The sequence below is a fragment of the Podarcis gaigeae genome (assembly GCF_964106915.1).
Source record: "Podarcis gaigeae genome assembly, chromosome: Z".
Taxonomy (NCBI): domain Eukaryota; kingdom Metazoa; phylum Chordata; class Lepidosauria; order Squamata; family Lacertidae; genus Podarcis; species Podarcis gaigeae.
The window spans coordinates 3,501,441-3,527,956 of NC_139691.1; the positions used below are offsets into that span (position 1 = coordinate 3,501,441).

The window sequence follows — 26,516 nt, forward strand, 5'->3', positions numbered from 1 at the left end:
CTTTGGATAAAAGTTGATATATAAATTTAACAAGCAAACAAATAAAAAATGTATGAACCGGGGGTCATAGTTTGTTTTGCCCTAACAAACCTTGATTGCAAAGCCAACCACCAAACATGGCTTCAAGCTGGCTAATGATGGTGGTTTGTTTCAGTATGAAACATACAGTGATCCCCATTTGGATATCCTGCTAAGCCAACCAGTTTGAGGTTTGTTTTGGCACTGATGGCAAAGAGGAGCAAAGTGCTCAGGCAGCATGTTCCATCAAATAAGCCACACTTTTTGGCTTAGCGTTATGTGAAGATACAGCCTATGTGTTTTGGACTGGAGTGCTGGGATGGAGGAAGAATGCTTTGAAGAGATGAGAAAGCATACAATATTAACTCCAGAAGATACCTGCATTAAACCAGATAAAAAGGGAATTGGAAGAATAAATGCAGGTTACATTTTAGGGGCAAGTTCTCTGTTCACTTATCAAGGAACCAGCCCAGTAGGAACATTTTGGTCTGGAAATGTAATCAGATGTGCTAGCTTCATGTTATAGAAGCTGATCAGTAAGGACACTGAAAGCTCTACCATCAAAAGAAAACCTTTATTTCCAAGTAGCCCAACTGACACCAATACTTTCATCCAAGACAGAGTTTGCATATCTGAATTCTGCAGCGAAACTACACCAGAGTACGTATCCAGGGTTGCAATCCCAAAATGATTCAGGATCAGGCTGAACAAAGCAGAGCATGTGTCAACAGCAGCACAACCTTGTGTGTGCATCTGTTGGAAAGTAAGCCCTACTGCACATGGTGGTACAACCCTAAGGATTGGTGGAACCAGCCCCCACCAGGGTTGCAGGTGCAAAAATCACCTATCAGACTATGGAGTGTATGGTGTACATCTGTGTGCTCTTGCACCTTTCATCCTTGTCTCACCCTTCTTCCAGATCCTTTGAGTACTTGGGTCTCATAAAAATATAGGAATTTCTCATGTGGCTAGTGCAGTAAAGTGTTTTTTTTCTGGGGGGGAGGTGCCAAGACAGCTCCTTGCCAAGGGTGCAAGGGACCTAGGTATGCCTCTGACTCGAATAAAGGCCAAATTGCATTGAAGAAACTCTAGTTTACAAACTTAATCCAGTTTTAAATTGAGCTGTCACTTGTATCCCCCTCTCCTCCCCCTCCCCCCTCTAAAGAACTAAGTAACTGAAACCCTTTGCCCAGGCTTTGCAAAGTGTGCCGTGTCTGTTGAACAGGTTTAAGAACAGAACTTGCATGTGCTCCTCCTAAGTGTGGGGGATGCTTCACACTTTACAACCCTTCTCCAACATTAACATGCCACATAAGACAATCTTTTACGTGGCAGACCACCACAGATGTGTGCCAACGCCACATTTTACAACCCACACGTTATTTAAAAAGGAATTGCCTTTCATCTGGAAATTCTGACAGATCCCTTTGATGGGTAGCAGGAGTAAAGGCTCTTCTGTTCTCATTCTTTCCTAGAATACCATTATTTTATCCCAAAGGCACATTTCCAGAAACTTCAGCCTTATCCCTGCAGCTGCTTCAGATAAATATTGCACACTATTTGCTAACTGTTCTTTATTTGTTTGTGTTACCCTCTCTGGGTCAATTGTCTGGTAATGGAGAACTCCCACATGCCATACAGGACCCAGAGAAAAGTAGCAACGAGAGTGTGGCTTCAGATCTATTCACTCTGAACAACCAAAAGGACTCATGTCCTGCAAACTAGCAGACTCTTTCCTACTAGCAGAATGAACCCCTAGCAAAACACTTACTTCTTCCACCTCCTCTAGGACCAAGCAAGACAGACAAGGTTCTTTTAGACACTTGGAAAAACAAAGTCAAATCCCACCAAAGCAGAAGGGCCTAGTAAGGGCCTAACAATCAAAATTCACTCAGCAAGTATGATATCCTTAAGGCTTTCTACAAATAATAGTCCATGCATCATGTTCCACTGCTTTTTCCAAGACCCCTTTGGTGGTGGGCACTCATTGCATACACCCCTTTTGGCTTTGGAATTAAAAAATAAATAAGTCCTGCTTTGCTTTATGAGCTTTTCCTGGTCAATGTAAGGGTTGTTTTTAGCATCTGGAGTGCTTTGTGGCAACTCTGGACTGCCCAATGGCTGCCTCCATACGACGGTACCAAGGCTGGATCTTGGTGTGGGTCATCATGTCATCAAAAGCTTCCAAGCCTTCCATGACACGCAAAACTCCATAAACCGCCTGTGCAGACAGAACAGAGAAGAAAACTGGTGAGAAGAACATCAGCTACAAGTGGGAAAACACATGCATCGCAGAAGCTTCCATTTTCAACTCCCAGCATCTCATAACTAAGAACACCTTCAGAAGGAGGGACTGGACAAAGACTCGGGGCATAGAAGCATAAGAAGAGCATTGCTGGATCAGAATGAGGACCCCAGCAACCTATTCCCTGTTTTGGACACCCGTAATTATTGGGGTACCCTCATACAAGGGTGCTTCAAAGCCCTAGAGACCTGTGGTGGAAATACAACTCCCTCTTTTGCCTCCTTCACAGCACATAGGTCAATTACTCACATTACTTCATAGCATGATTAATGGAACTGAAGTTAAGGAGAGCAACTTCCCTGTTTTAAAGGGAACAGATCCCATCTTCTCTCTGGATGTAGCTTTCGTTTTCTACTAAAGGCCTAGTTTGTGTTGCATCTTTCTAGTCACAACTTTAACTCAGTGGTAACGGATGGCTTGGAGTTGACATTGCAGCCAAGCCACAGTTTGTAGTTGTGACTGTCCCCTTGGTACACATGCTCATGGACTCAATGTTACCTCCCTGCCCTTCCCCGCTTGCAACAACCACCGTTAGCCACTGCCTGCCCGAACTGGCAAACATGGCTTGCAGCAAAGCAGAGTTTGCCAGAAACGCCACTTGGCTTCCAATTCTGATTTGGAGGCAATCCATGCATTGCAGTAACCATTGCATTCCCTGATTCAAGTTCAACGGCAAGCAGTTATACTGAACCTTGAAGCAGGCAAGGAAGTAAACACACAAGCCCAGAATACAGTGCTGGCAACTAAGCCATGGTCTGCTTGTGTCACCTAAACTGGATCCAGCATAAGGGAGTCCGTATGGCTTCAAGTTACAAGAAAGGAGATTCCAACTCAATATCAGGAAGAAATTTCTGACAGTAAGAGCTGTTCGACAGTGGAACGGTCTCCCTCAGAAGGTGGTGGACTCTCCTTCCTTGGAGGCTTTTAAGCAGAGGTTGGATGGCCATCTATCAGGGATGCTTTAGTTGATGTTCCTGCATTGTAGGGGGTTGGACTAGATGACTCTTGGGGTCCCTTCCAACCCTATGATGCCAAAGTCCTGAAGGAGGCCCACTGATCACCTTCTGGGCCTTGCTGGGGCCTGCACACACCTGCCTTTCCTGAGCATGCAAGCAACCGAAAGAACAAGGAGATGGGTCAGCACCTTCCTGTCACCTTCTGCTCTTGCCTGATTGTGCTGTAGGCTGGATGCAGAGGGAGGGCAGGCTCACTCACTCACTCACTCAGAGGTCTGAAAGAAGACCCTTTATGGGCACCTTCAGATATGCAGAACCAGAGGTGCCAACTTGCCCCCACCATTGAGGGGACCAACAGCATGTGACGTGCTGAAGTGCCATGCAAAGTTACCACCCAATACTGAGAGGGGGCCCAGCTCCCTCCTTAAGAGCTTTGCCCTCCCCCAGCTGGCAGAAGCCTGTGCAGAACACTGCATTAGTTTTCCGGATTACTATTACTTCTGACCTGTTTTCTCTCTCACATAGAAGTACCTGTTGTATTATTCGGAACCGTGGCTTTTTGTCTGATATACCGGCATGTCTCACTAAATTTCATTCACCGCTGGGGGATGGGATGACACAATGAGTGTCACTGGACAAAATCGCTACTCCCGCACTTCTCCTGCACTGAAAACTTATTTGTTCCCAGTGTGGTGGTCTTCTGAGCATGAGCGGTTAATCTCTGTTTCCACTATCTCAAAAGGGAGTTTTGGCAATCAAGATTTATACCTTGGTTGCCTTTAATCACTGTATAATTATCTCTATGGTGCTGGAGGAGACTCTTGAGAGTCCCATGGACTGCAAGAAGATCAAACCTTTCCATTCTGAAGGAAATCAGCCCTGAGTGCTCACTGGAAGGACAGATCCTGAAGCTGAGGCTCCAAGACTTTGGCCACCTCAGGAGAAGAGAAGACTCCCTGGAAAAGACCCTGATGGTGGGAAAGATGGAGGGCGCAAGGAGAAGGGGGCGACAGAGGACGAGATGGTGGGACAGTGTTCTCGAAGCTACCAGCATGAGTTTGACCAAACTGTGGGAGGCAGTGGAAGACAGGAGGGCCTGGCGTGCTCTGGTCCAGGGGGTCACGAAGGGTCGGACACGACTAAACGACTAAACAACAATGGGAGTGTCAGCAGTCAATGACTAGCCTGCCACCATTCCTCCCCAGAATGGTGGTGGTTTCCAATGGCCACTTGCCAGGTTCTTACCAGATCTGCAAGGTTTGGCTGGGATCCGCCCATGAACATCCTGTGGTGGCCGACAGCTTCCACCCAGTCGTCCACTGCTTTGTACAAGTCTTCTCTGACATTATCCTGCAGGTGGTGCCTGCAGAGAGAGAAAGGGGGGGGTGTGGCTTTAAAGCTTCCACAACTGATGAATTTCCTTCATTCACATTTCTTCAACTTTAGATACAGCTTGCAAAACAGCAAACTTTTTTTTTGGTTAAGATTCCAAGTCTAGGGATAAGAAGCCACGAAACTAAAAACAGAGACATACGATCAGTTTAGTTAATTCATCAGATTTTTTTCAAATCTTCCCGCAGGCAAAGGAAGTCCCAGAGCGAATTACGGAAAAAATTAACACACTGGAATTCAGTTCATAATAATGGGTTATGGGTAACTAAGTTCTACTTGGAGTAGACCCACTCTAATCAATGTTACCAGTTTTGGAGAAGGGGAGTGCTCTTGTCCAAGTTGCACTTGCAGGTTTCCCATGGACATAACGTTGGCCACTGTGAGAACAGGAAGCTGGACTTGATGGGTCATTGGCCTGAGGCAGAAGGCTTTTATGTTCTTACCAAAGTTAGTAATGTCCATTAATTTAATAGGGCTACCATTGGATACTACCCAAATGTACCCATTATGACAATATCACAGTATCCTTGTAAGGAGCAAGGATTCTGAATCTTAAAGAGGATAACAGAAAAAGGGCTGTCTCTGGCTAAGTCATACTCAAAGTGGATTCACTGAAATAAATGGACTTAGGTTAGACCTGAGCATTGATTGCAATGGGTCTACTCTAGAATACGATTCCATCTAGGATCCTTTTATGGTTATCTAGGTGGGACGGCAACGGAACCTTCCTGAGCAAACTGAAGAGGGACTGCTGATCCTGAAGACAGATCAGCCATCAGGTCCTGCCAAGAACATAAATTCAAAGAGAGGCAATCGGGTGTAATATTAAGACCACTAACATATGAACCGAATAGACAAGCTCAGACCACCGGCTCTCAATCAGCATGAAAGGACCCACTTTAATTTTCTTTTAGTGTTTCAAATTTGTAAAGCAGTTTGGGTGTCTTGGCAAAAAAAGTTGAGATACAAAATCTGCCAAGTAAATAAAGAAGTTAGCATATAAATGTGTTCCCATATTACTCAGCAAAATAAAGCTGGAGGGTTGCTGTACATCATGATGAATCATCATCTCACTGACTTCAGGAAGACTCCCTAAGGCCCCTTGCTTTTTAAATATGTGCCAGATATTAAGGTTAATGACTTTGTCAAACACATAAAAGGGACATAAAAGGGAACCATGTTAAGGAACCCCAGTGGCAAAAGTTCAAGAGGAAGAGCTCTGCCTGCCCCACTGCCCCCCCCCCGGCGGTGGCAAAAGGGAGGTGTTGTGACACGGCATGTGACACGGCCACTCATTTCCCCCACCCCTGGCATGTGACACGGCCACTCATTTCCCCCACCCCTGGTTGGAAAAGCTGGGCAGTTATGCTTTACAGCAGGGGTCAGCAAACCTTTTCAGCAGGGGGCCAGTCCACTGTCCCTCAGACCTTGTGGGGGGTTGGACTATATTTTTTTGGGGGGGGGGGGAATGAACTAATTCCTATGCCCCACAAATAAAATGCAGAGATGCATTTTAAATAAAAGGACACATTCTACCCATGTAAAAACACATTGATTCCCGGACCGTCCGTGGGCTGCATTTAGAAGGCGATTGAGCCAGATCCGGCCCCTGGACCTTAGTTTGCCTACCCATGGTTTAGAGAACGCATTGGCACCCACCAAGTTCTGCAAGAGCCAGGGCGTTCCTGCGTACTACATTGCTACTTGGTTTCTCCATGGGGCAAAATGGGATGGGCCGCCCCTGATTAACCTCAACAACCGACAGCAGTCTGGCTGTCCTTGAAGTCAAGAAGTGGAAGATAAAATGGAGATGTTACTCTTGAGCCTTAAAATTTCAGAAGCACCAACCTGGCCTTTAGCCTTTTGCTGATGAAGAACATTGCAGCAGCTCCAACGTATTTGGCAAAGAAACCTTCGATTGTGCCAAACTTGCCCTCGTGTACAATGTAGTCGAAAGATGCCAGGGCCTCGCCAGCCGTGCGGTAAACATTGGGAGAGATGAGGTGCACAAGCCAATCGTCCGCCCACTGCCTCCATTTCATTTCCTCCCTGCAAAGAAGACAGGAAAAGCCGATACGCTTTTTGCACATGGGATTGACGACAAAGAGCTGGATAAAGCCGGGTGGGGAGATAAATGGCGCCACCAGGTTGTAAAGTCCCTTAAAACTGAACTATTAGCCTGGATAGCTCAGTTGGCTAGAATGTGGTGCTGATAACACCAAGGTTGCTGATTTGAGCCCTGTATGGGACAGCTGCCTATTCCTGCACTGCAGGGGGCTGGACTAGATGGTTCTCAGGGTCCCTTCTAACTCTGCAATTCTATGGGTCTACAGATCAGAAGCCAACATGGTGTCTCCGGGTATTGTTGGGATTACAGCTTCCACCCAACCTGGCGATTGGCCACGCTAGCTGGTGTTGATGGGAGTTGGAGTCTAACAATGTCCAAAGAACAACACAGTGGCTGATCCCAGCACCACATTCCAAAACACAGATAAGAGCAGACCACAGCTAAACCACTCTGAGATTGTTTTGTCTTACAATCAAACTGCACACACATTTTATGAAATAAATTGTAAGATCAGCACAAGACTTGGGATGGGGAGTGGGGGGGGGGATCTGCTTCCAAAAGACAAAATAATTTGTTTATAGAAAAGTAGAGCATGTGGACTATGGCAACCAAGTACAAGAAAATACACATAATGTTTTACATTACTGAGTTCACCGTCATATATATTTTATTTCAAATTTTTACCATCTTATTGTTTTACACAGTAAATGCTTCTGGTGCACATGGTGGGTTTGCCCTTGGGTCTTTTTCAGAAGCTCCAGCTGGTGCAGAATGCTGCAGCCAGATTGCTGATGGGAGCTTCTAGTTGTGAGAACATGCAATACCACTGTTAAAGCAGCTGCTCCAGCTGCCCATTTGCTACCAAGTCAGGTTCAAGGTTCTTGTATTGATTTACAAAGCCCAGAACAACTTGGATGCAGGATACCTCAGGGGTTCCAGGAATCCTTACACCCCAGCACAATTGCTGATATCATATGCTCATCTGTGTCAAGAATTTCCCACATCAGCTGGAAGCCTGCTGAGAAGGATCCTAGTACAGTGGTACCTCGGGTTAAGTACTTAATTCGTTCCGGAGATCCGTACTTAACCTGAAACTGTTCTTAACCTGAAGACCACTTTAGCTAATGGGGCCTCCTGCTGCTGCCACGCCGCTGGAGCACGATTTCTGTTCTCATCCTGAAGCAAAGTTCTTAACCTGAAGCACTATTTCTGGGTTAGCGGAGTCTGTAACCTGAAGTGTATGTAACCCAAGGTACCACTGTATAACATTTTTCTCCAATAAGCTGATTTTTGGGACAGGATAGCATGCAATCAAACCATCCCCACTCATATTCTGAAGTGATCATTTGGGTGGGGACTCCCATACTTTTCTGAACACAGAGATAATCAAAAGGACAGCTTGCATAACTGTTTTTCCTTATACAATAGTGGCCATGGGGCAGCAGGATCAAGACCGTGCTGTCCAAGGAAGGGTCTCTGTGTTAATACCTACACCCTTGCTTCCTTGACAGGATAAAGATTCCGAGTCTCCTTTTCATTCAGCATAAGCCAGTATTTGTTGCCATACTCAATCACCTCCTTGCCCCGGTCATTTGTGGCTTTCATAGCAGGGTAGTATGACATAATCTCGTCCAAACTCCTCCTAGGGAAATAAAAGCAGAAGTCAAAGAACAACCACACACCTTTATATTCCATCCTGCACATCCTATGACGAGGCAGTGGCAGAAGGAGAGGGGTTCAATAAGAACACCTCCTGAAATAAGACAATGGCTAAGTTAGACTAATTCTGACCAATCATTTCTGGGCACCAACAGAAAGTGCCTAGTGTTGCTCAAAAACTTGAAGAAACAACAAGAGAATCATTGCTGTTTTGAAAGGTTCCGTCTGCCATATTGGTTCAAAATGGTGTCCGTACAAGTGAGCCTTCCAAAATATATAGCCGACTAGCTGAAAGTACCCAGCATTGCTTAAGAATTCTAAGAAACAAAAAATAAAATCCTGAGCTTCATAAATGGATAATGTAATCTGTTAGTTTCAAGAGCTGCACACACACAAAACCCCAACCTGGGTAACACCCAACTGGGGTCCAGCCTCAAATCAATTCAGTGGTGAAGCTAATAATTAATTATGGCTTTTTTTTAAAAAAAAGCACACCTTTATTTTTCACTTTTCAAGTGCAACAGTACTCCCTGCGCCCAAGTAAAACAAGATTTATCATATCAGCAAAATCCTTCCTCATTATTAGTTAAAGGTGTGTATCCGTGGGACCTTCTGGAATGGTGGGGTTCTGTCTCCATGATCGTTTTAGCAGTGTACAAAACTAAACCAAGTCAAGTAAAAAGTGTCTGACCGTTTGCTATTCCTTTGTTCCCGGAGCTTATTCTACCCTAGAAGATTAGGTCCCATTTTTTGGGGGGGGGCAAGTTTCAGACAAGTTTGTGTTTGGGGGCAAGTCCTAAAACTGCAGCATCATAAAGGGATACAAAAACCAATCTGTAGACAGATAAGCATGGTTTTATTTGTAATAAGCTCAGCATCTTATTATTTTTTTAAAATCCCTTACCTGGAAACGAGGTAGCTTTTAAATGCACTGATGATCACAGAAGAGTCATTCAATTGCTGGGGGATGAGGGGAGAGAGAGCGAAGCACAGTGTTACACAAAAACTTGATCCGTCCATGTAGGTACCAAGCCTAGAGGAGGTTTTGTCTTTAGAGCAGAGCTTTCCAAACTGTGTGCCACAACAAGTTAAGTGTGTTGGCTGCAGTTTATAGATGTGTCGTGTGAACACTCCCTGTGCTCCTTCCGGGAATGGAAAGAGGTTAATTGAATCTCCAGTTTGCTAATGAAATGGAATTACTGTATTGCGAAATGACACATGTCTAAAAAATGTGTCATCAACATGAAACGTTTGGAAAGCTCTGCTTTAGGGTTTTGATCCTGTATTTGAATGCATTACATTGCTTTGGTAGACACCATGATAATATCAGGTAGATACAATAAAATTAATGCGAGCTTACATGCTCCAAATAAAACGAGTCCGTTATTGTTCACTGGCAATTGAACAATTTTTTTTTAATTAAAAAAGGTGAATGAAGTTGTCTTCAGACTTCCAAAGCAAAAGATCATGCGGGGGGTGGGGGTGGTATTGGTTAGCATGTTGGACTGGGACTTAGGAGTCCAGGGTTCAAGACCCCTGTTGATTATGAAATATATAATATATAAAGTATAAAAATCCATAATTAAAACACACTATGAATCCCCGTAGAATATTAGGCCCTTCTCTGCACTCCCTGCAACAGGCACACCAGGTAAAATAAACCAAGGAGCTTAAATTGCCAAACCAGAAACTCACCACTGTGCTTCCAGCGCTGGCAAGGAGAATGGGCACTTTCCTGTAGGCAGAGAACTTAATCTCGTTCCGCATGACCGGATTCACCTCCACGACTTCATAAGGCAGCCCATGATAATCCAGGAAAGCTCGGACCTTGCTGCAGAAGGGACAGGTCTTGTACTGGTAGAGGGTCAACTGCAGGTTCTCCTCTGGGAGCTGAACAGGCAGAGATGTCAAGGGCATCACTAATCTGGCTAAAGAAATACCTCCCCCCCCCAAAAAAAAGCAGCGTTTATCACAGGCAGAGGAATAAGGCTACAAAAAGCTGCTTATTACGACAGCTGAAAGGAGCCCTCATGGCCAGAGGCAGTCTACCCTGAGTAGCCTTGCTTTGGCTCTCTACTGAGGTGGGGGGCTTCCTGGCAGCACCTCCCAGGCCACTTTGAGGAACATAAGAATAGAAGAGCTCTGCTGGATCAGTCCAAGGGGGTCCATTTCATCCAGCATCTGGTTCTCAGGGTGGCCAACCAGATGCCCCAATGAGACGTTCCCAAGCACAAGGGCATTCTCCAGCAACTGCCATTCAAAAGCAAAAGGCTGGTGACTGGGAGAGGCCGCTGGGACCACATAACAACACCAGTCCTGAGACTGGTTTCTGAGCACAATTCAAAGTGTTGGTGCTGACCTTTAAAGCCCTAAACGGCCTCAGTCCAGTATATCTGAAGGAGCGTCTCCACCCCCATCGTTCTGCCCGGACACTGAGGTCCAGCTCCGAGGGCCTTCTGGCGGTTCCCTCGCTGCAAGAAGCCAAGTTACAGGGAACCAGGCAAGGGGCCTTCTCGGTATTGGCACCCACCCTGTGGAAAGCCCTCCCTTCAGATGTGAAGGAAATAAGCATCTATCTTATTTTTAAAAGACATCTGAAGGCAGCCCTGTTTAGGGAAGTTTTTAATATTTAATGCTGTATTGTTTTTAACACTTGATTAGAAGCCGCCCAGAGTGGCTGGGGAAACTCAGCCAGATGGGCGGGGTATAAATAAATTTATTTTTATTTTTATTAATAGTGCCTCCAACCGTGGAAGCAAGGCATAGCCATCATGCCTGGGAGCCATGGAAAGCATTCTCCTCCGTGAATTTGTCCAGTCCTGCTTTGAAGCCATCCATGTTGGTGGCCATTACCGTCTTCTGATGGACTTCTTTTTCTCTGCCGGTGGTCCTGAACATTCAGCTTCATTGTATGTCCCACCCTGAATTTCTAGTGTGATGAGAGAGGGACGAACACTTTTCTCTAGTCTATCTGCTTATAGAGATGGGAGACACAGAGGCATACCAACAAACGAACGTGTTTGCATTAGGGGATGTCCTGAAGTAGAGGACCTCATGCATTACATTTTGTGCTGCCCCTTATATAATGAAGCAAGAGAACGATTTTTAGCACCTATAAGGACAAGGTCCCCTGGCCAGAACCCCTCTGACGTGATTTTATATCTCCTCGCAGACACAGCTAAGTATGTGACCTGGCGTGTAGAACTCTTTGCAACTGCCGCTAGGAAAATTAGAGCAAATTATATAGCCAAGATAGCCACCAACTGTAAAGGAGATGAATTTATTTGACCCTGTCTACATCAAGCTATATTCTATCTTTATCACCAAAGTCCGAATATAATTGCACATTGTATTAATTAACATTATTTTTTAATATATTAGTGGCCATGTGATTATTTTAACCTATAAATTTTATTGTTATCTTAACCAGTATATTAAGGTACTTTTATAGCTCTGTTTAGAGTAAGTAATGTCTTGATAATATAAATGTTTTAAGTTTTTTGTATTAATGCAGTGTATTTTCTTTTAATTGTTGAATGATTCTGTGTACACTGCGGCAGCCTTTGGCTATGTGCAATAAAACTGACTGACTGACTCTAGTCTATCCACTTACTACACATCATAAAGGGGAATGCGGAATCAGCCAGATTGCGCACAGCTCTTCTTACATTCATTTGTTCCCTATTCCTATTCCAAATAAATGGAATAAGCATCAGGTTCCTCATACTCAAACTTTTCGAATCCGCATTTCCCCTCCAGGTGCAATGGAGAATCACTTTTATTTATCAGCCACAACAATTTGCACTGGTGGCTCTTTTAAACTGCTTACAAGGTAAGAGCGCTGCTGGATGGCAAGTTTGTTTTTTTTTAAATGATTTTCATGAGAAAACAACACAGAAACAGGTAAAGAATTTTAAACTAGCAGAAAAATATTTTAAAAAATAATTTACTTATACATTTATTAGTATGTTATCAGTGATGCTGCTGTTGCTAACAACCTGAGATCAGTCTGCAAGCCAAACTCACTGGCTGAAGGCCACCAATAGGTTGGGTTAGCAATTTGCAACCTTTGCAGACCCAGAACCCTTATTTAGCCCAAACACCTTTCTCCACATATAGCTGTATGGTGGTCGTTCTGCTCCTATGACCCACCTTAGGCCGGGCTGTGACCCAGGTTCAATCCACAGTGGCAATTCCAAACTGGGAATGTCTCCTGCTCTGAAACAGAGCCATTGCTGCCAGCCACTGTGGACCCAAGGGCCACAATTCCACATGGGCAACTTTCTAAGGGCCACATGCAGGCAGAGCCTTAGGCAAAAGTGGGTGGACGAATGAATGTGAATTTCACCCATATTAAAGTAGAAACTTCTAGACACCCTCCCTTGCCTCTCTTTCTGTCCTCCACCCAGAGAAGCAAGAGGCTTTAGCAGTGGCGTAGCGTGGGTTGTCAGCACCCGAGGCAAGGCAAGTAATTTGCGCCCCCTAATCCGTGGATTTGCGCCCCCTAACCCGTGGATTTGCGCCCCCTAACCCTAACCCCCAGATGTTGCGCCCGGTGCGGCCGGCCCCCCCTGCACCCCCCACGCTATGCCACTGGGCTTTAGGTACATATTATTAGCGCTTTTTTCTAATATATATATATATATTTAGGGGTACTCTCATTTTGACTCAAGAAAACCACAATTTTATACTTCAAATCGGGGGAAATAAATACAGTAAATGGACAAAAAATACAAAGATTCCCAAAATGTTTAGGGGTATGTGTACCCCTGCGTCCCCCCAGGAAAAAAAGCACTGCGTATATTATTATGCACTGCACTGCACGTGCGGCCAAGCTGGTGCCAAACGCATTGCCAGCCAGAGCAGGCCGCTCCAAGCCAGCTTCCAGCTGTAGGGAGCTTCACAAAACTGCGGAGTCTGGAAGGGGTACCCCCAGTGGTCATCTAGCCCAACCCGCTGCCATTCAGGAGCCGCGACGAAAGAGTCGCCGGCAGAAACCTTCCCCGGAGGAGAGGCCCTTTCTGCTTCCCTTCCCCGCCTCACCTTGGACGCCTCTTGCCTCGCGAGAGGCTTCTGGCCTCGGAAGCGGCGCTGGAGGGTCCGGTAAGCGCCAAAGGCGCCCCCAAGGGCAAAGACGGCCCCCAGCAGAAGGGGTCTCCCTGCCCCGGGCCAGCCTCGCCCATAGCTGCCCGCGCCGGAGGAGGCGATGAAACGGCCCCGGCTCCCGGCCCCCACGGAGACCAGGAGACCCCTTCGTGCAATTTGGCAGAAGCCCTTCACGCAGCTGCCGCAGCAAGACGCTGCCATCTTCGCTCTCCGGAGGGAAAAAAAGCGGCGCGGGAGGGTCCCGAAGTTTAGGAATATAACAAAAGGGGATTTAAAGAGACAGAGCCCCTGCCAGATTTGCAAGATTTTTGAAGCTCCGGCCTGAAATGCACGTGCGTAGCCCTACACTGATTTTTTTATTTTTTTAATCGCATTGCATCGCATGCGCCGCGCTGCGCAGTAATGTATCGAATTGGGTTTATCGCTCAGTTGGGTTTCTCAGCGTGGTTCTTCCCATCATTTGTTTATTTCTTTCCAATATTCATTCATATTCCACCTAACGACAAAAGTCCTCTGCGTGGTTCACAAGTTAAAAACTAAAATGAAAAAAAAAATACAGAAAGAGATCTGAAATATAATGCAGAAAAAGAAAATGACATTCTTTTTCACCCCCCAAAAATTTTTAATTGAATTTTCCAAATTAATAACAAACACAAACAAACATAAATCCTAACTGTAATAATTCCACTTTTGTTAACATTCCTCGAATCCCCCTGGCTGAGTTTCAATGTATATCATTGTAACAGTTTTCCAAAACTAATTTCTCATAAGATTTACTTAGTCACAATTAACATCTTTCTTTTCATATTTAACTTTAAACATATTGTTCTATAACATCACATATTTAAATGCTTCTATTTAAGTTATCTTAGCATATTTAGCTAAATAGTCTTTAAATTTCATCCATTCCTCCTGGTGCTCCTCCTCCTTCTGGTCGCGGACTCTTCCAGTCAGGTCGGCTAGCTCCCAAAAGTCCATCATCTTCATCTGCCATTCCTCCACTGTTGGCACTTCTTGTGTTTTCCAATCCTTGGCCAATAAACTCCTAGCAGCAGTTGTGGCATACAAAAACAATCTAACATCTTTCTTGGGCAATTCCAGACCTGTTATTCCAAGAAGAAAGGCCTCTGGTTTCTTAATAAATGTATATTTCAACATTTTTTTCAATTCATTATAAATCTTCTCCCAGAAGTCTTTCACTCGGGCAGGTCCACCACATATGATAAAAGGTTCCTTCTTTTTCTTTACATTTCCAACATAGATTATCACTATTGTGATACATCTTTGCTAATTTTACAGAAGTTAAGTACCATCTATACATCATTTTCATAATATTTTCCTTTAACACCGTACATGCAGTGAACTTGACCCCCCTTCCTCCACAACCTTTCCCAGTCTTGAAACATTATGTTATGTCCCACATCTCTTGCCCAATCTATCACCACAGATTTAACTTTTTCATCCTTTGTATGCCACTCCAACAATAGATTATACAGTTTAGAAAAAGAAAATGACATTCGGCAGCAACAAATATTTTTTAAAAGCGGTAAAAAAGGGAGAAGAAAACACGACTGAAAATGTCTTCACCGGAAAATGTCTTCAATCCTGAGGCAAATCAGGCTGTGAGAATCATTTTAAGGGGGATTACTCTTACTTGAGCCTGTCCTGGTTAGTTGCCCCTAATGTAGGGGTACCAGGAAGGAAGTTGCACCGAATTTCATGTTCCCATGAAAGTGTGCGGGGAGGGGAGATTGCAGCCTGGCACGCGGGCCCTGAGCCCTCCACTCGGGGATGCAGCGCCCACTTTGTGTGTGTTGGGGGGGTCAGTTTCTTTCACTGCACTTAGTAGGGCTTAAGGTTATTTCACGCCTCCTATGTGGGTTAAACCACATAGCCTAGGACTTGCTGATCAGAAGGTCAGCGGTTCGAATCCCCATGACAGGATGAGCTCCCGTTGCTCGGTCCCTGCCAGGGGACCCCTGACCATTAGGTCCAGTCGTGGCCGACTCTGGGGTTGCAGCGCTCATCTCGCTTTATTGACCAAGGGAGCCGGCTGACAGCTTCCGGGTCATGTGGCCTGGAATGACTAAGCCGCTTCTGGCGAACCAGAGCAGCGCACGGAAACGCCGTTTACCTTCCCGCCAGAGCGGTACCTATTTATCTACTTGCACTTTGATGTGCTTTCAAACTGCTAGGTGGGCAGGAGCAGGGATTGAGCAACAGGAGCTCACCCCGTCGCGGGGATTCGAACCACCGACCTTCTGATCGGCAAGAATAGAAAGCAGTTAAAATTGAGTTTATGAATATAAGGGAATAGAGGACTTAGTCTTGCTGGTTTGATGTGCTTTCAAACTGCTAGGTTGGCAGGAGCAGGGACCTTTCTGGATGCTTTACTCAAAAAGAAAACCAAGGTGGGTATGAGTGGGTTGGTTATGATGATGATACTGAGAATAACTCTTATCCCATGCATTGCAAGAGCGTTTATGCAACCTGCTATAAAAATTCAAGCACAATCCAGCATGACAAAATAAACCTCCCCCTCTTTGCAAAAGGAGGAAGTTCAGAAATACACAAAAAAGGCCTCCAGTTTGGGGATCTGTATGCATTTTGTGGTGCAGCTTCCAATTATGAAGACAGTTTCTTGCCCTTCCAATCTTCGCCTGGTGCCCACCCTCTCCATAACCATATAATTTAAGCAGACGGGCGTGGCTTGTCAAAGTCACAGATTTTGACCTTTCCTCCCCTCCGTCATCAACCTCCTCGCCAGGAGCAGCCTACATGGTGACGTAGGACTACAACTCCCATCATGCACGCTGGCTGAGGCTGATGGGAGTTAGAGTCCAACATCAGGAGGGCGCCAAATTGATTCAGCAATGCTTGCAGGGACCGCCTATTCGCTTGCATCTGTCAATTCAGATGCAATTAGGGTGATCAGATTTTTTCAGTTCAAGGCGCAGGAAACGAGGCTGGCAGCTCCCCCTAGAAATTGCTTCCTACTAGTACTAATAATCTCCTTTAACACTGCAGTGTGATGAGTGTACTGCAGCACAGTGCAACACAGTGAATGTTCGCTTATTGGAGTCTATCTATGAATTGCTTCTCATAAAATATATTGAAGAGACTTCACAGTAAAAATGAATGTAAAATGATCCCAAATGTAAAAACAGAACAAAAAAACCAACCACCCAAAATAACCCCAAATGTAGAAAAAATGATCTGCATATATGCCAGTGTGGTATTATTATCATAATTAACATCAATATTTTTAATATATTTATTTATACCCCACATTTTGGTTAGAGTGCCAGACTAGGATTTGAGAGACTAGGGTTCAAATTCCACACCCACCCTCCTTGGCTATGAGGCTCACTGGGTGTGTTGCTACCTCTCAGCCTAATCTACCCTCACAGTGTTGTGGGAATTAAATAAGGAGGGGGAGAACCATGGACACCACCCCAAGCTCCTTGGAGGAAGAGGTGGGATATAGATGGAATAAGCAAAACAAACAAATACAACCTAAATTTGCCAGCAGATGATTGAACTCCACCTCACAATAGTGACACCTTGAAAGCACCTTTAATCTGCTTTAACTTTTCACTAAGTGAAATTTTACTTCTCAGGAGTTGCTACCACTGCATGTTGTGCAATCATAATTAAAACCAATGTTTTAATCAATATACAATATATTGCATAAAAATACAATGCAGTGGTACCTCAGTTTTTGAGCATCTTGGAAGCCGAATGTTTCGGTTTCTGAATGGCCAAAACCCGGGAGTAATTGCTTCCATTTTCAAACATGCCTCAAAAGTCAATCAGCTTCTGCTGCGCTTTCCCCCCCTTTTTTTCTGCATTAACTCTGCCGACTGCCCTTTGCGCCTCATTTGCTGAATGTTTCAGAAGTCGAACGGTCTTCCGGAACGGATTATGTTTGACAAACGAGGTTCCACTGTGTATGAACTAACTTGAACCCTGCATCATTGAAAACCCTTCTTTGTGTGACCCCTATGAGAGGTCCTGAGGGTGGCAACACTAGAACGAGCCTTTTCTGTGTTGGCTCCTCATTCAGAGGGTGGCCGCATCTGGCCGCATCCATCCATCCCACCTTCGTTGCCAGTGTTAAGTTGTGGGTGAACATATCAGATGACACAGCGATTCTTCAAACAGCTCTTGTTTATTCACAGGCCAGAACAGAACTGAGCTGAAGGGTTCAGCCAGCTTGCTTATATAGAGCTCCACTACAACGCAAGAGTAACCATTTTCTGTAACTATCCAATCACTGAACGTCACTTTCAATTCCTTATCTGCATATGTGGACCTGAGTGAAAACTATCTACAGTATCCCCCTGCTGGCCCAGGGTGAGAACTTCAGTACATAACACTCTCCAGGGAGGGTCGCCTGGCACATTCTCTACATATATTTAGGCGCTAAGCCTTCTCCCAGACCTTTGGCTAATTAAACAATCCATGGTCTTTAAAACTGGAGAAGAAGTGTGTTATTGTTTTCATTGTTTGCAGCAGCGTAGCTAGCCCTCAGGTGCCCAGGGTGGTTGGTGTGTGTGCCCTGCGCCCAGGGGAAGAGTGAACTGCCCATTGCGTGGGGTAAGCTGGGGCAGGGCGCAGTGTGGAGACTTACTGCCACCTCCCCCGCAGCTGTAGAGTGGGAGGCTGCAGGTGGACACAAGCATTTTGACCACCACATCAGTCCCAGGAGAGATGCGTGACTTGGGCACACTGTAGGCCCCGTGATAAGTGCCGCCCCCCACAGTCTGGCGCCCAGTGCCCCCTGTCCCGCCTGGCTACACCTCTGTGATCCTCGGATGAAGGACAGTATGAAAAATTAACAAATACAAACAACAACCATTGGCGTAGCATGGGTTGTCAGCACCCGGGGCAAGGCAAGTAATTTGTGCCCCCTAACCTGTGGATTGCGCCCCCTAACCCGTGGATTTGCACCCCCTAACCCTAACCCCCAGATGTTGCGCCCAGTGCGGCCGCCCCCCCACACTACGCCACTGACAACAACAGCAAATAAAAATTCATGCAATTAAAAACAACCAATTTCTAACAGACGCAAATGAATAAACGAAATGAAAATTCTATAATGAATTCCATAAATGAAACCAATTTCTAACAGACACAAAAATTTAAAATTGCAAGAGGACAAAAGAAACACAGCAATTTCTATGTGGTTTGGTATGATTTTATCAATTACACAACTGATGGAGCATGTGGCAGAGCAGTACCTGCAGTGCGTAATACAGTCTGTCATGTCTAAATTATTTTACCTCCTCTCCCCCCTCATCGTTCTCTTCTCCTCCATTCCTTATTATTTTTTAGTTTTAATTCAGGTATGCACAACTAGTAGTGAAGAGATGGAAAGTGAAACATGTAAATCCAAAATACTGACAGTTTTTAAACTATTGCTTTTCTGTATTCTCCAGTTTAGCATCATACCGCATGCAACATATCACATTGCAAATCAACTGCTTGCGTTTTCTCCAATGACTGTCTGCAAATTCAGTACAGTATTTAGTTTTCAATTTCTGTTAACTTATCTTTGGATTGTTGTTGCTCCCTTAAGTTGCTGTGAGCATATGCAAACAAAAATGTGTATTTCTGTGCAGCAACATTTGCATTTTTGAAAATGAAACCCCATAAAAATTAAATTGTTGGTGGGGGACGCACGGACGTGAAACCAGTTTCAAATCCAGTATAGATTTGCAAGTGGATTAAGCTTGCCACTTAAAATATGTACTATCCCACACACACTATTTACTTTTACACTTGGGGTGTTTACTTCCTTTTTGACAGCTCGGTTCTTCTTTTCTCCCGCTCCGTCAAGGCTGAAAAGCCCTAGCTAGAGGGCTCAATGGAAGGAGTGAGCGTGGGGAAAAGGGGGCGTGGCTCGCCCCTTTGCAACAGCGTCTCCGCGTTCCATCCGGGAAGTAAGGGGCGGGGCTTAACCCCTTACACGCCCACCCGCTTTGTAAACCTGGGAGGCGATTTCCGTGCTCGCCTGGGCAGCAATGTCAGGCCCCAATGGAGAGCCGCACCTGAGCCTGGGGAGGGGCGAGGAAGAGGAGCGGGAGGACGGCGAGGACCACAATGGCTTCGGGGAGGCAGGTAACACAGATAAGCCTTCCAAAAGCAGCAGGGCCCCCCTCCCGCGATGTCCCCTTTTCAACACAGCCCTCCATCCTTTAGATCGCTGGCTGGGTTTGACAGCGCAGTTTTTAAGCCTTCATTCATATCGGTGCGGGATGCACTTACCTGAGATCAAACCTTTCGGCCCTCGCAAACGTCAGTTCTAGCTTTGTGCAGCATCAGGCTGGTTTTCACGCGCTCTTCTCTTACTCAGGCGAGCAAGAGTCGTCGTCAGAGTTCAAGGGCACGTTGCGACCAAGGAAGAAATGCTCAAGGAGCGGGTGAAGCGGGCTTCTCGAGGGGTGCGGTCCGGGGAGGGTCCTGATGGTCAGGCAGAGAGACTGCATTTGGCCCCTGGTACAGAGCACGTATTAAGGGACGCGGGTGGCGCTGTGGGTTAAACCACAGAGCCTAGGACTTGCCAGACAGAAGGTCAGCGGTTCGGTAAACGGCGTTTCCGTGCGCTGCTCTGGTTCGCCAGAAGCGGCTTAGTCCTGCTGGCCACATGACTCAGAAGCTGTACGCCGGCTCCCTCAGCCAATAAAGCGAGATGAGCGCGGCAACCCCAGAGTCAGCCACGACGCGATGTAATGGTTAGGGGTCCCTTTACCTTTACAGAGCGCGTATAGGATTGCTGCATTAGGAGTAAAGCAGGTTTGAACCTCGCTGAGTAACCTGTAGGAACTGTGCCTCGTTACAAGTACAGGCCCCCCATAGTCTAGCTTTCTTCAATATTAAATAACAATAATCCCTTCCTGTAGAAAACTACTATGTACAGGCTCCCAGTACGTTTCCGAGCACAATTCAAAGTGTTGGTGCTGACCTTTAAAGCCCTAAACAGCCTCGTTCCAGTATACCTGGAGGAGCGTCTCCACCCCAATCATTCCGCCCGGACACTGAGGTCCAGTGCTGAGGGCCTTCTGGCAGTTCCCTGACTGTGAGAAGCCAAATTACAGGGAACCAGGCAGAGGGCTTCTCGGCAGTGGCACCCACCCTGTGGAACGCCCTCCCACCAGATGCCAAAGAGAACAACAAGTAGCAGACTTTTAGAAGACATCTGAAGGAGCCCTGTTTAGGGAAGCTTTTAATGTTTAATAAACTATTGTATTTTAATATTCCGTTGAAAGCCACCCAGAGTGGTTGGGGAAACCCAGCCAGATGGGCGGGGTATAAATAAATTATTATTATTATTATTATTATTATTATTATTATTATTATTATTATTAACAAATCTGGAACCATTCTTACTGATTTCTAGGCTTCGTTATTCGATTTAGTGAATCAGAGTGCCTTCCATCAGCTTTGGCTGGTGACCCAGCTGCTCCCCTATCTGAACAAGGATAGCCTAACTTCTGTTGTCCGTGCTCTGGTAACTTCTAGGTCAGCGCTATACCTGGGGCTGCCTCTGTGGGGCCACCTCTGAAGACAGTTCAGAAACTTCAGAAATCTGGTGCAGAATTCAACAGCGACATTGCTCAAGGGGCGAGACGGTTGGAGATATTACACTGATCCTGGCCCAACTGAACTAGCTGTCACTTGGTTTCCAGGTCCAATTCAAAGTGCTGGTTTTGACCTATGAAGCCTTAAATAGCTCAGGACCACAATACCTCCAGGACTGCCTCTCCTCGTATAAACAGTCTCAGACCCTGCAATCATCCTCTGAGGCCCTTCTTTGTGTGCTTCCTCCGCAAGAGGTCCAGAGGGTGGCAACATGAGAACAGGGCCTTCTCTGCAGTGGCTCCCATTTGTGGGATGCTCTTTCCAGGGAGGCTCACCTGGAGCCTTCATTGCATACCTTTAGGCACCAGGTGAAAACATACCTCTTCTACCAGGCCTGTGGCTAAACAATCTATGGACTACGGATGGTGGTATTGTTTTTGTTTGCTACCAGGATATGTATTTCTGTGTTTTTATATTGTAAACTGTCCTGTGATGCTCATATGAAGTTTAAAGAATAAATAATAATAGTCTGGTCAAACTGTTTCTGGGCAGTGGATCTTCAGACTGACTGGGTTGGGGACTCCTATTGTTGAAGGGTTTACTTCATGCAACTCTACCAAATCCCTTCAGATGGAAAGATATAACGTCAGGGGAAAGTCTTAGCTTGACTGTTCTCACTCTTAGCGCAGCAAATGTGTGCATGTTTGGAGGACAAGTCTAACTCTGGTTACAATCCTGTACCCATTTACCATTGGCTGTGGCTCTTAGAGCTGAAGTCCCCAGAGGCAGTTTGATTGATTTAAATTATTTAAATCATTTTTTTTTCTTTAAAGTCTCTGCCTGGTAACAGGGCAGATTTAAACACTTTAGAATAATTTTCCATACAAGTACAGCTGCAGTTTGCTGCAAGTATGGTAGTTTAAAACTGTTTTTCTCCCATGTGTACATTTTTGTTGATTTGATCTATTCAGTTAAATCCCATGGTTGAGTCTTTCTGTGCCTGCCTGCCTGACAACCTGCTTCAAGTGGATTCTGTGGCCTCCAAAGTATTGGACTCCGATTGGGATGATGATGATGATGATGATGATGATGATAAATTTTATTTATACCCCACCCCACCCTCCCCGGCCAGAGCCGGGCTCAGGGTGGCTAATAACAATTAAATTTCAGTAAGGTAAAGTTAAAGGGAGCCCTGATCATTAGGTCCAGTTGTGGCCGACTCTGGGGTTGTGGCGCTCATCTCGCTTTATTGGCCGAGGGAGCCGGCGTACAGCTTCCAGGTCATGTGGCCAGCATGACTAAGCCGCTTCTGGCGAACCAGAGCAGCCTACAGAAACACCGTTTACCTTCCCGCCGGAGTGGTACCTATTTATCTACTTGCACTTTGACGTGCTTTTGAACTGCTAGGTGGGCAGGAGCAGGGACCAAGCAACGGGAGCTCACCCCGTTGCGGGGATTCGAACCGCCGACCTTCTAAACAATTTAAAATACAGGTTAAAATGCAATTTAAAATGCAGCCTCATTTTAAAAGTCAAAACCATAAGGGGAGGGAAACATAAGGGTCAGACTGAGTCCAAACCAAAGGCCAGGTGGAACAGCTCTGTCTTGCAGGCCCTGCGGAAAGATGTCAAGTCCCGCAGAAATGATGTTGTAGTCCACAGAATTAAGAGGGAACTGGCTTCCCTGCCCCTGAATTAGCAGCTGTCTGGTTGATACGGACCTTGAACCCAGGTCTTGTTCTGTTTGTAGGTGCCACTGGCTACTGACTTAATTTTGCACTGTCAATTAATGCTAGAACAAAAGCTCCGATTTTTGTACTCAGGTCATCTTACTCCCTCTCTCTCTGCTTTCCCCAACCAGAATATGCAGCTATAAATTCTATGCTGGACCAGATCAACTCTTGTTTGGATCACCTGGAGGAGAAGAACGACCACCTGCACGCCCGCTTGAAGGAGCTGTTGGAATGCAACCGTCAGACACGCCTGGAGTTGCAGCAGCTGAGCGAAGGCGAGGATGGGGAGAACGACACGCAGAGACCTGAGCCAGACACTTAATGTCCACCAACTTTATGTGGGATAAAAGGAGGTGTAGGCACATGGTTGCTGCTTCCAGTGGGACCTCCCCTTCACCATGGGGTTAGTTTGAGTAGAAAAGGTGCTTTTGGTTCGTGTGTTTGTTTTAAATATCTCCTACCTGCTCTCCTCTCCTCCGGAGTTGTGGTTATGGCTGCTTATGTTGTTAAGCTCTCAAGGAAACAGGGTCTGCTTGTTTGTGAAGGGTAGAGGGCCAGAACTGGATAGGTCTACACGTCAGGAATTACGTTGAGCCGTGTCCTTTCTGGATGAATTTACCATGTCAAGAATTGGAAGGCTCTTGAGGAAAATCTGATTCCCAAGGTTGCTAGCCCCTAGTTCTGTCTGGCTAGATGTACAGTGGTACCTCGCAAGACGAAAAACGCGCAAGATGAAAGAGTTTTCTGTTTTTTGCGTCGTTCTGCAAGACAAATTTCCCTATGGGCTTGCTTCGCAAGACGCAACGTCTTGCGAGTTCTTGTGAGTTTGTTTCCTTTTTCTTAAAGCCGCTAAGCCATTAATAGCCGCTAATCCGCTAATGGGCTTGCTTCGCAAGACGAAAAAACCGCAAGACGAAGAGACTCACGGAACGGATTAATTTCGTCTTGTGAGGCACCACTGTAGTTCCATTATGAGATACATGAAACAAGTCTCCTTAGTTTTGACAGAAATTGTCAGGGCCGTCTTAAGCATATCCAGCGCTTTGGTGCAAAGATCCCTCCAGCAGCCCTACCCCCCCATTTCCCAGATTTGTTGACCTTTTTTAAGGGGGAGGGACTCCAGACTTGTTGATCTTTTTTTTTAGGGAGCTGTCACCACGCTTACACATTATCTCTAATAAGCCCTTAGAACAAAATAAAAGGCAGAAGAAAATCTAGTGAAAGCAAGACTCATTCAAGACTCAGCAGTTCTTCTAATTCGTCCTCATGATTCAAATCAACACATATCAAAAAGTTAAAGCAATCACCAGTTTGTTGTTCTTTAAATAAATTGATAAAATCACAGAGAATGAAGTCCCCGGCCATTTTGTGTTTAAGTACAAAGATGACGTTTTCAAATATTGGGTGGGTGGGTGTGGGTGTAAAGCAGTGACATCCTGAACCTAAAAAGGATCCAAAACTAACTGCACTTACCAGAGAGTAAGCCCTGCTGAATCTAATAGGCCCTTAAAACCCGCTCCCATCTTTAAATGACTTTTTGTTGGTGTTTGTTTTTAACCAACTGCACAGAGAGCACGCTCTCGAGTCCATGCTCACCTCCGAACTGAGTCCTAATGGTAGTGCACCCACCATAGCTTTCCCCTCCCACCCGAAATCTGAATGAATCCCTCCTCCACCTTTTTCCTCAATGGAAGGGACGGGGGGGGGGGGCAACATTCTTGGTGCCCATCCCCATCCTCCCTGCTACTGCTGCGGGGCGGGCAGGAGGGAGAAGGGCGCCGCACAGCTCTGCACATCGCTGCCTTCTCTCCTAAGCAGGAAGCAAGAGAACATAGCTGGCTGTAGGAAGAGCTGCTGTTGTCACCGCCGCTGCCCAGCATGCCATCGCAGCTGTTCCTGATCGGTCCCGGACTCCCCCTGCTGGGCATCCCGATGGGTGGGCGCCGTGGCGCAGGGCACCACTAACCCTAATGGGTAAGACGGCCCTGGTTATTAGACCTCTGTCTCTTATAAACACCTTTAAATTAGGAGGGAATAGTAGTTGATGAGCTTTCCGGGATGGCAATTGCATTGGCAAACATGCTCATCATTACAAGGCTTATTTCCTGGCATTAGTTCTTTGGTATAGCAATCGCTGGATGTGCAGAATTCTAAATTCAGTAACCTGCTTCATTTCATTATAGACTGCAGTGAGTGACTGGCACCCATACCAGATTACCCAGAATTCCTTTGCCAAAGGGATGGCAATAAACAGGTTTAAAAGCAGCCAAAGTTTACAATGTTGATGTGCACATTGTGGAGTTGTATCTGGTTTGCCATGATGGGCAGTGCTTCTGATTTAAAATCCTATTTTCCTTTTACTTTGAAGCAAACGTTTATATTAAGGGGGGTGGGCGAGAACAGCTCTTGATATTGAGCTGTAAAGGGCAGCTCCTTCCTTGTCTCATCTCATCCATTTATCAAGAAAGCAGTAGTTACAGGTAGGTAGCTGTGTTGGTCTGCCGTAGTCAAAACAAAATAAAATAAATAATAAAATAATAAAATAAAAAATGCCTTCCAGTAGCACCTTAGAGACCAACTAAGTTAGTTATTGGTATGAGCTTTCGTGTACCAAAAGATATCTGCTTGAGTGACAAAACCCGGAAGTAACCCGTTCCAGTACTTCCAGGTTTCGGCACGTCTGTATCCCGAAAACGTGCCACCTGAAGTGTCAATAATCCGAGGTATGACTGCATTTTATTTTGTTTTGACCAAGAAAGGAAACATAGCTTGTTCAGCAATAAAATCAGCCATGAGATAGGCAGGGTCATTCCTTTCCCTCGCAAAATAAGTTGGCCAGAGGCAAAAAGGAGTGTTTGGTTCCCTTTTATGAAAAAGGGTCACTGCCATGTGGTTTATCCTCATGACTCAAAACACCCAACCACAAGCCCACAAGTGATGGTTGGGTCTAAATGCAGTCCAGAGAATATTAATAGAACACCACACAGTTATTAAGTATTTAAAAATTGTGGTGTTACAAATGGGAGCCCTGCCATTTAACATGGAATACAAATTGAGCTGTCAAGTTGTTGCAACCAAAAGATTGAATATAAGACCATTTTTTTGGCCTGGGGTGGGAGATAGCGTCTTGCTGCATTTTGAACAAGGGATCAGGATTGAGGAGTCTGGCTTGGCGTGAACAGGCTTTAGTCAATATTGTAATATAAAGCAAGACTCTGTTCAGATTTAGACGGTGGGTGGGAGGGAATCTCCTGGGCCTGTGCTTTGCAGGGTGAGACCAACACAAACAACTTAATGGTTGTGTCCAAGTAAGTTCTACTCAGAGCAGACCCATTGAAATGTATGTTGCTAGGGAAGTCATAGCTATCACTTTCAGTGGGTCTACTCTGAGTTAACAGCAAACACTGGAGACAACCCCAGGGGCTCAGCCTCACTGAGGTGCCCTGTGGCAACACTTGCTTATTTAGGAATGTGACATATTAAGAACGCATGGTTTTCCCAAAATGCAAAACATGGGAGGTTGCCTTGCACTGTGTCACAGCTCTCCAGGGTTTCAGGGAGATAATTTTTTCCAGGCATATCTGGAGATCCTAGAGACTGAGCTGGGACCTTCTGAATAAAATACACGTTGCAACATTGAGCTCAGGCCCTGCCCCACACAGATTCAAAACAGGCCATGCAACTCTTCTTCATCTG

General features: G+C 45.6%; 2 protein-coding genes and 1 long non-coding RNA gene across 3 annotated transcripts in view; 2 read left to right on the forward strand and 1 right to left on the reverse strand.

Moving 5' to 3' along the window:
• Window positions 1-26,516, forward strand: part of LOC310836565 — a 108,988-nt gene that overhangs the window by 60,296 nt on the left and 22,176 nt on the right. The window lies entirely within an intron of this gene.
• On the reverse strand, window positions 574-13,736 carry PTGES2 (prostaglandin E synthase 2). The gene is made up of 7 exons (XM_083721856.1): window positions 13,442-13,736; window positions 10,094-10,288; window positions 9,303-9,358; window positions 8,232-8,381; window positions 6,520-6,720; window positions 4,525-4,642; window positions 574-2,239 (listed from the first exon to the last, which is right to left on the reverse strand). Exons 1-7 carry the CDS (start codon window positions 13,703-13,705, stop codon window positions 2,096-2,098), a joined length of 1,128 nt encoding a protein of 375 aa, XP_083577982.1. The 5' UTR covers window positions 13,706-13,736; the 3' UTR covers window positions 574-2,095.
• On the forward strand, window positions 19,465-25,347 carry BBLN (bublin coiled coil protein). Its single transcript, XM_083721916.1, has 3 exons — window positions 19,465-19,627; window positions 22,949-23,523; window positions 23,785-25,347. Exons 1-2 carry the CDS (start codon window positions 19,531-19,533, stop codon window positions 23,140-23,142), a joined length of 291 nt encoding a protein of 96 aa, XP_083578042.1. The 5' UTR covers window positions 19,465-19,530; the 3' UTR covers window positions 23,143-23,523; window positions 23,785-25,347.

Coding starts and splice junctions, on each gene's coding strand:
- PTGES2 (XM_083721856.1), bottom strand. CDS start 13,705: ATGGCAGCGTCTTGCTGCGGCAGCTGCGTGAAGGGCTTCTGCCAAATT. Junction 9,359..10,093: donor CCAGCGCTGGAAGCACAGTG/GTGAGTTTCTGG, acceptor CTCATCCCCCAG/CAATTGAATGACTCTTCTGT. Junction 4,643..6,519: donor AGCAAAAGGCTAAAGGCCAG/GTTGGTGCTTCT, acceptor CTCTCTCTGCAG/GCACCACCTGCAGGATAATG.
- BBLN (XM_083721916.1), top strand. CDS start 19,531: ATGTCAGGCCCCAATGGAGAGCCGCACCTGAGCCTGGGGAGGGGCGAG. Junction 19,628..22,948: donor CAATGGCTTCGGGGAGGCAG/GTAACACAGATA, acceptor TTCCCCAACCAG/AATATGCAGCTATAAATTCT.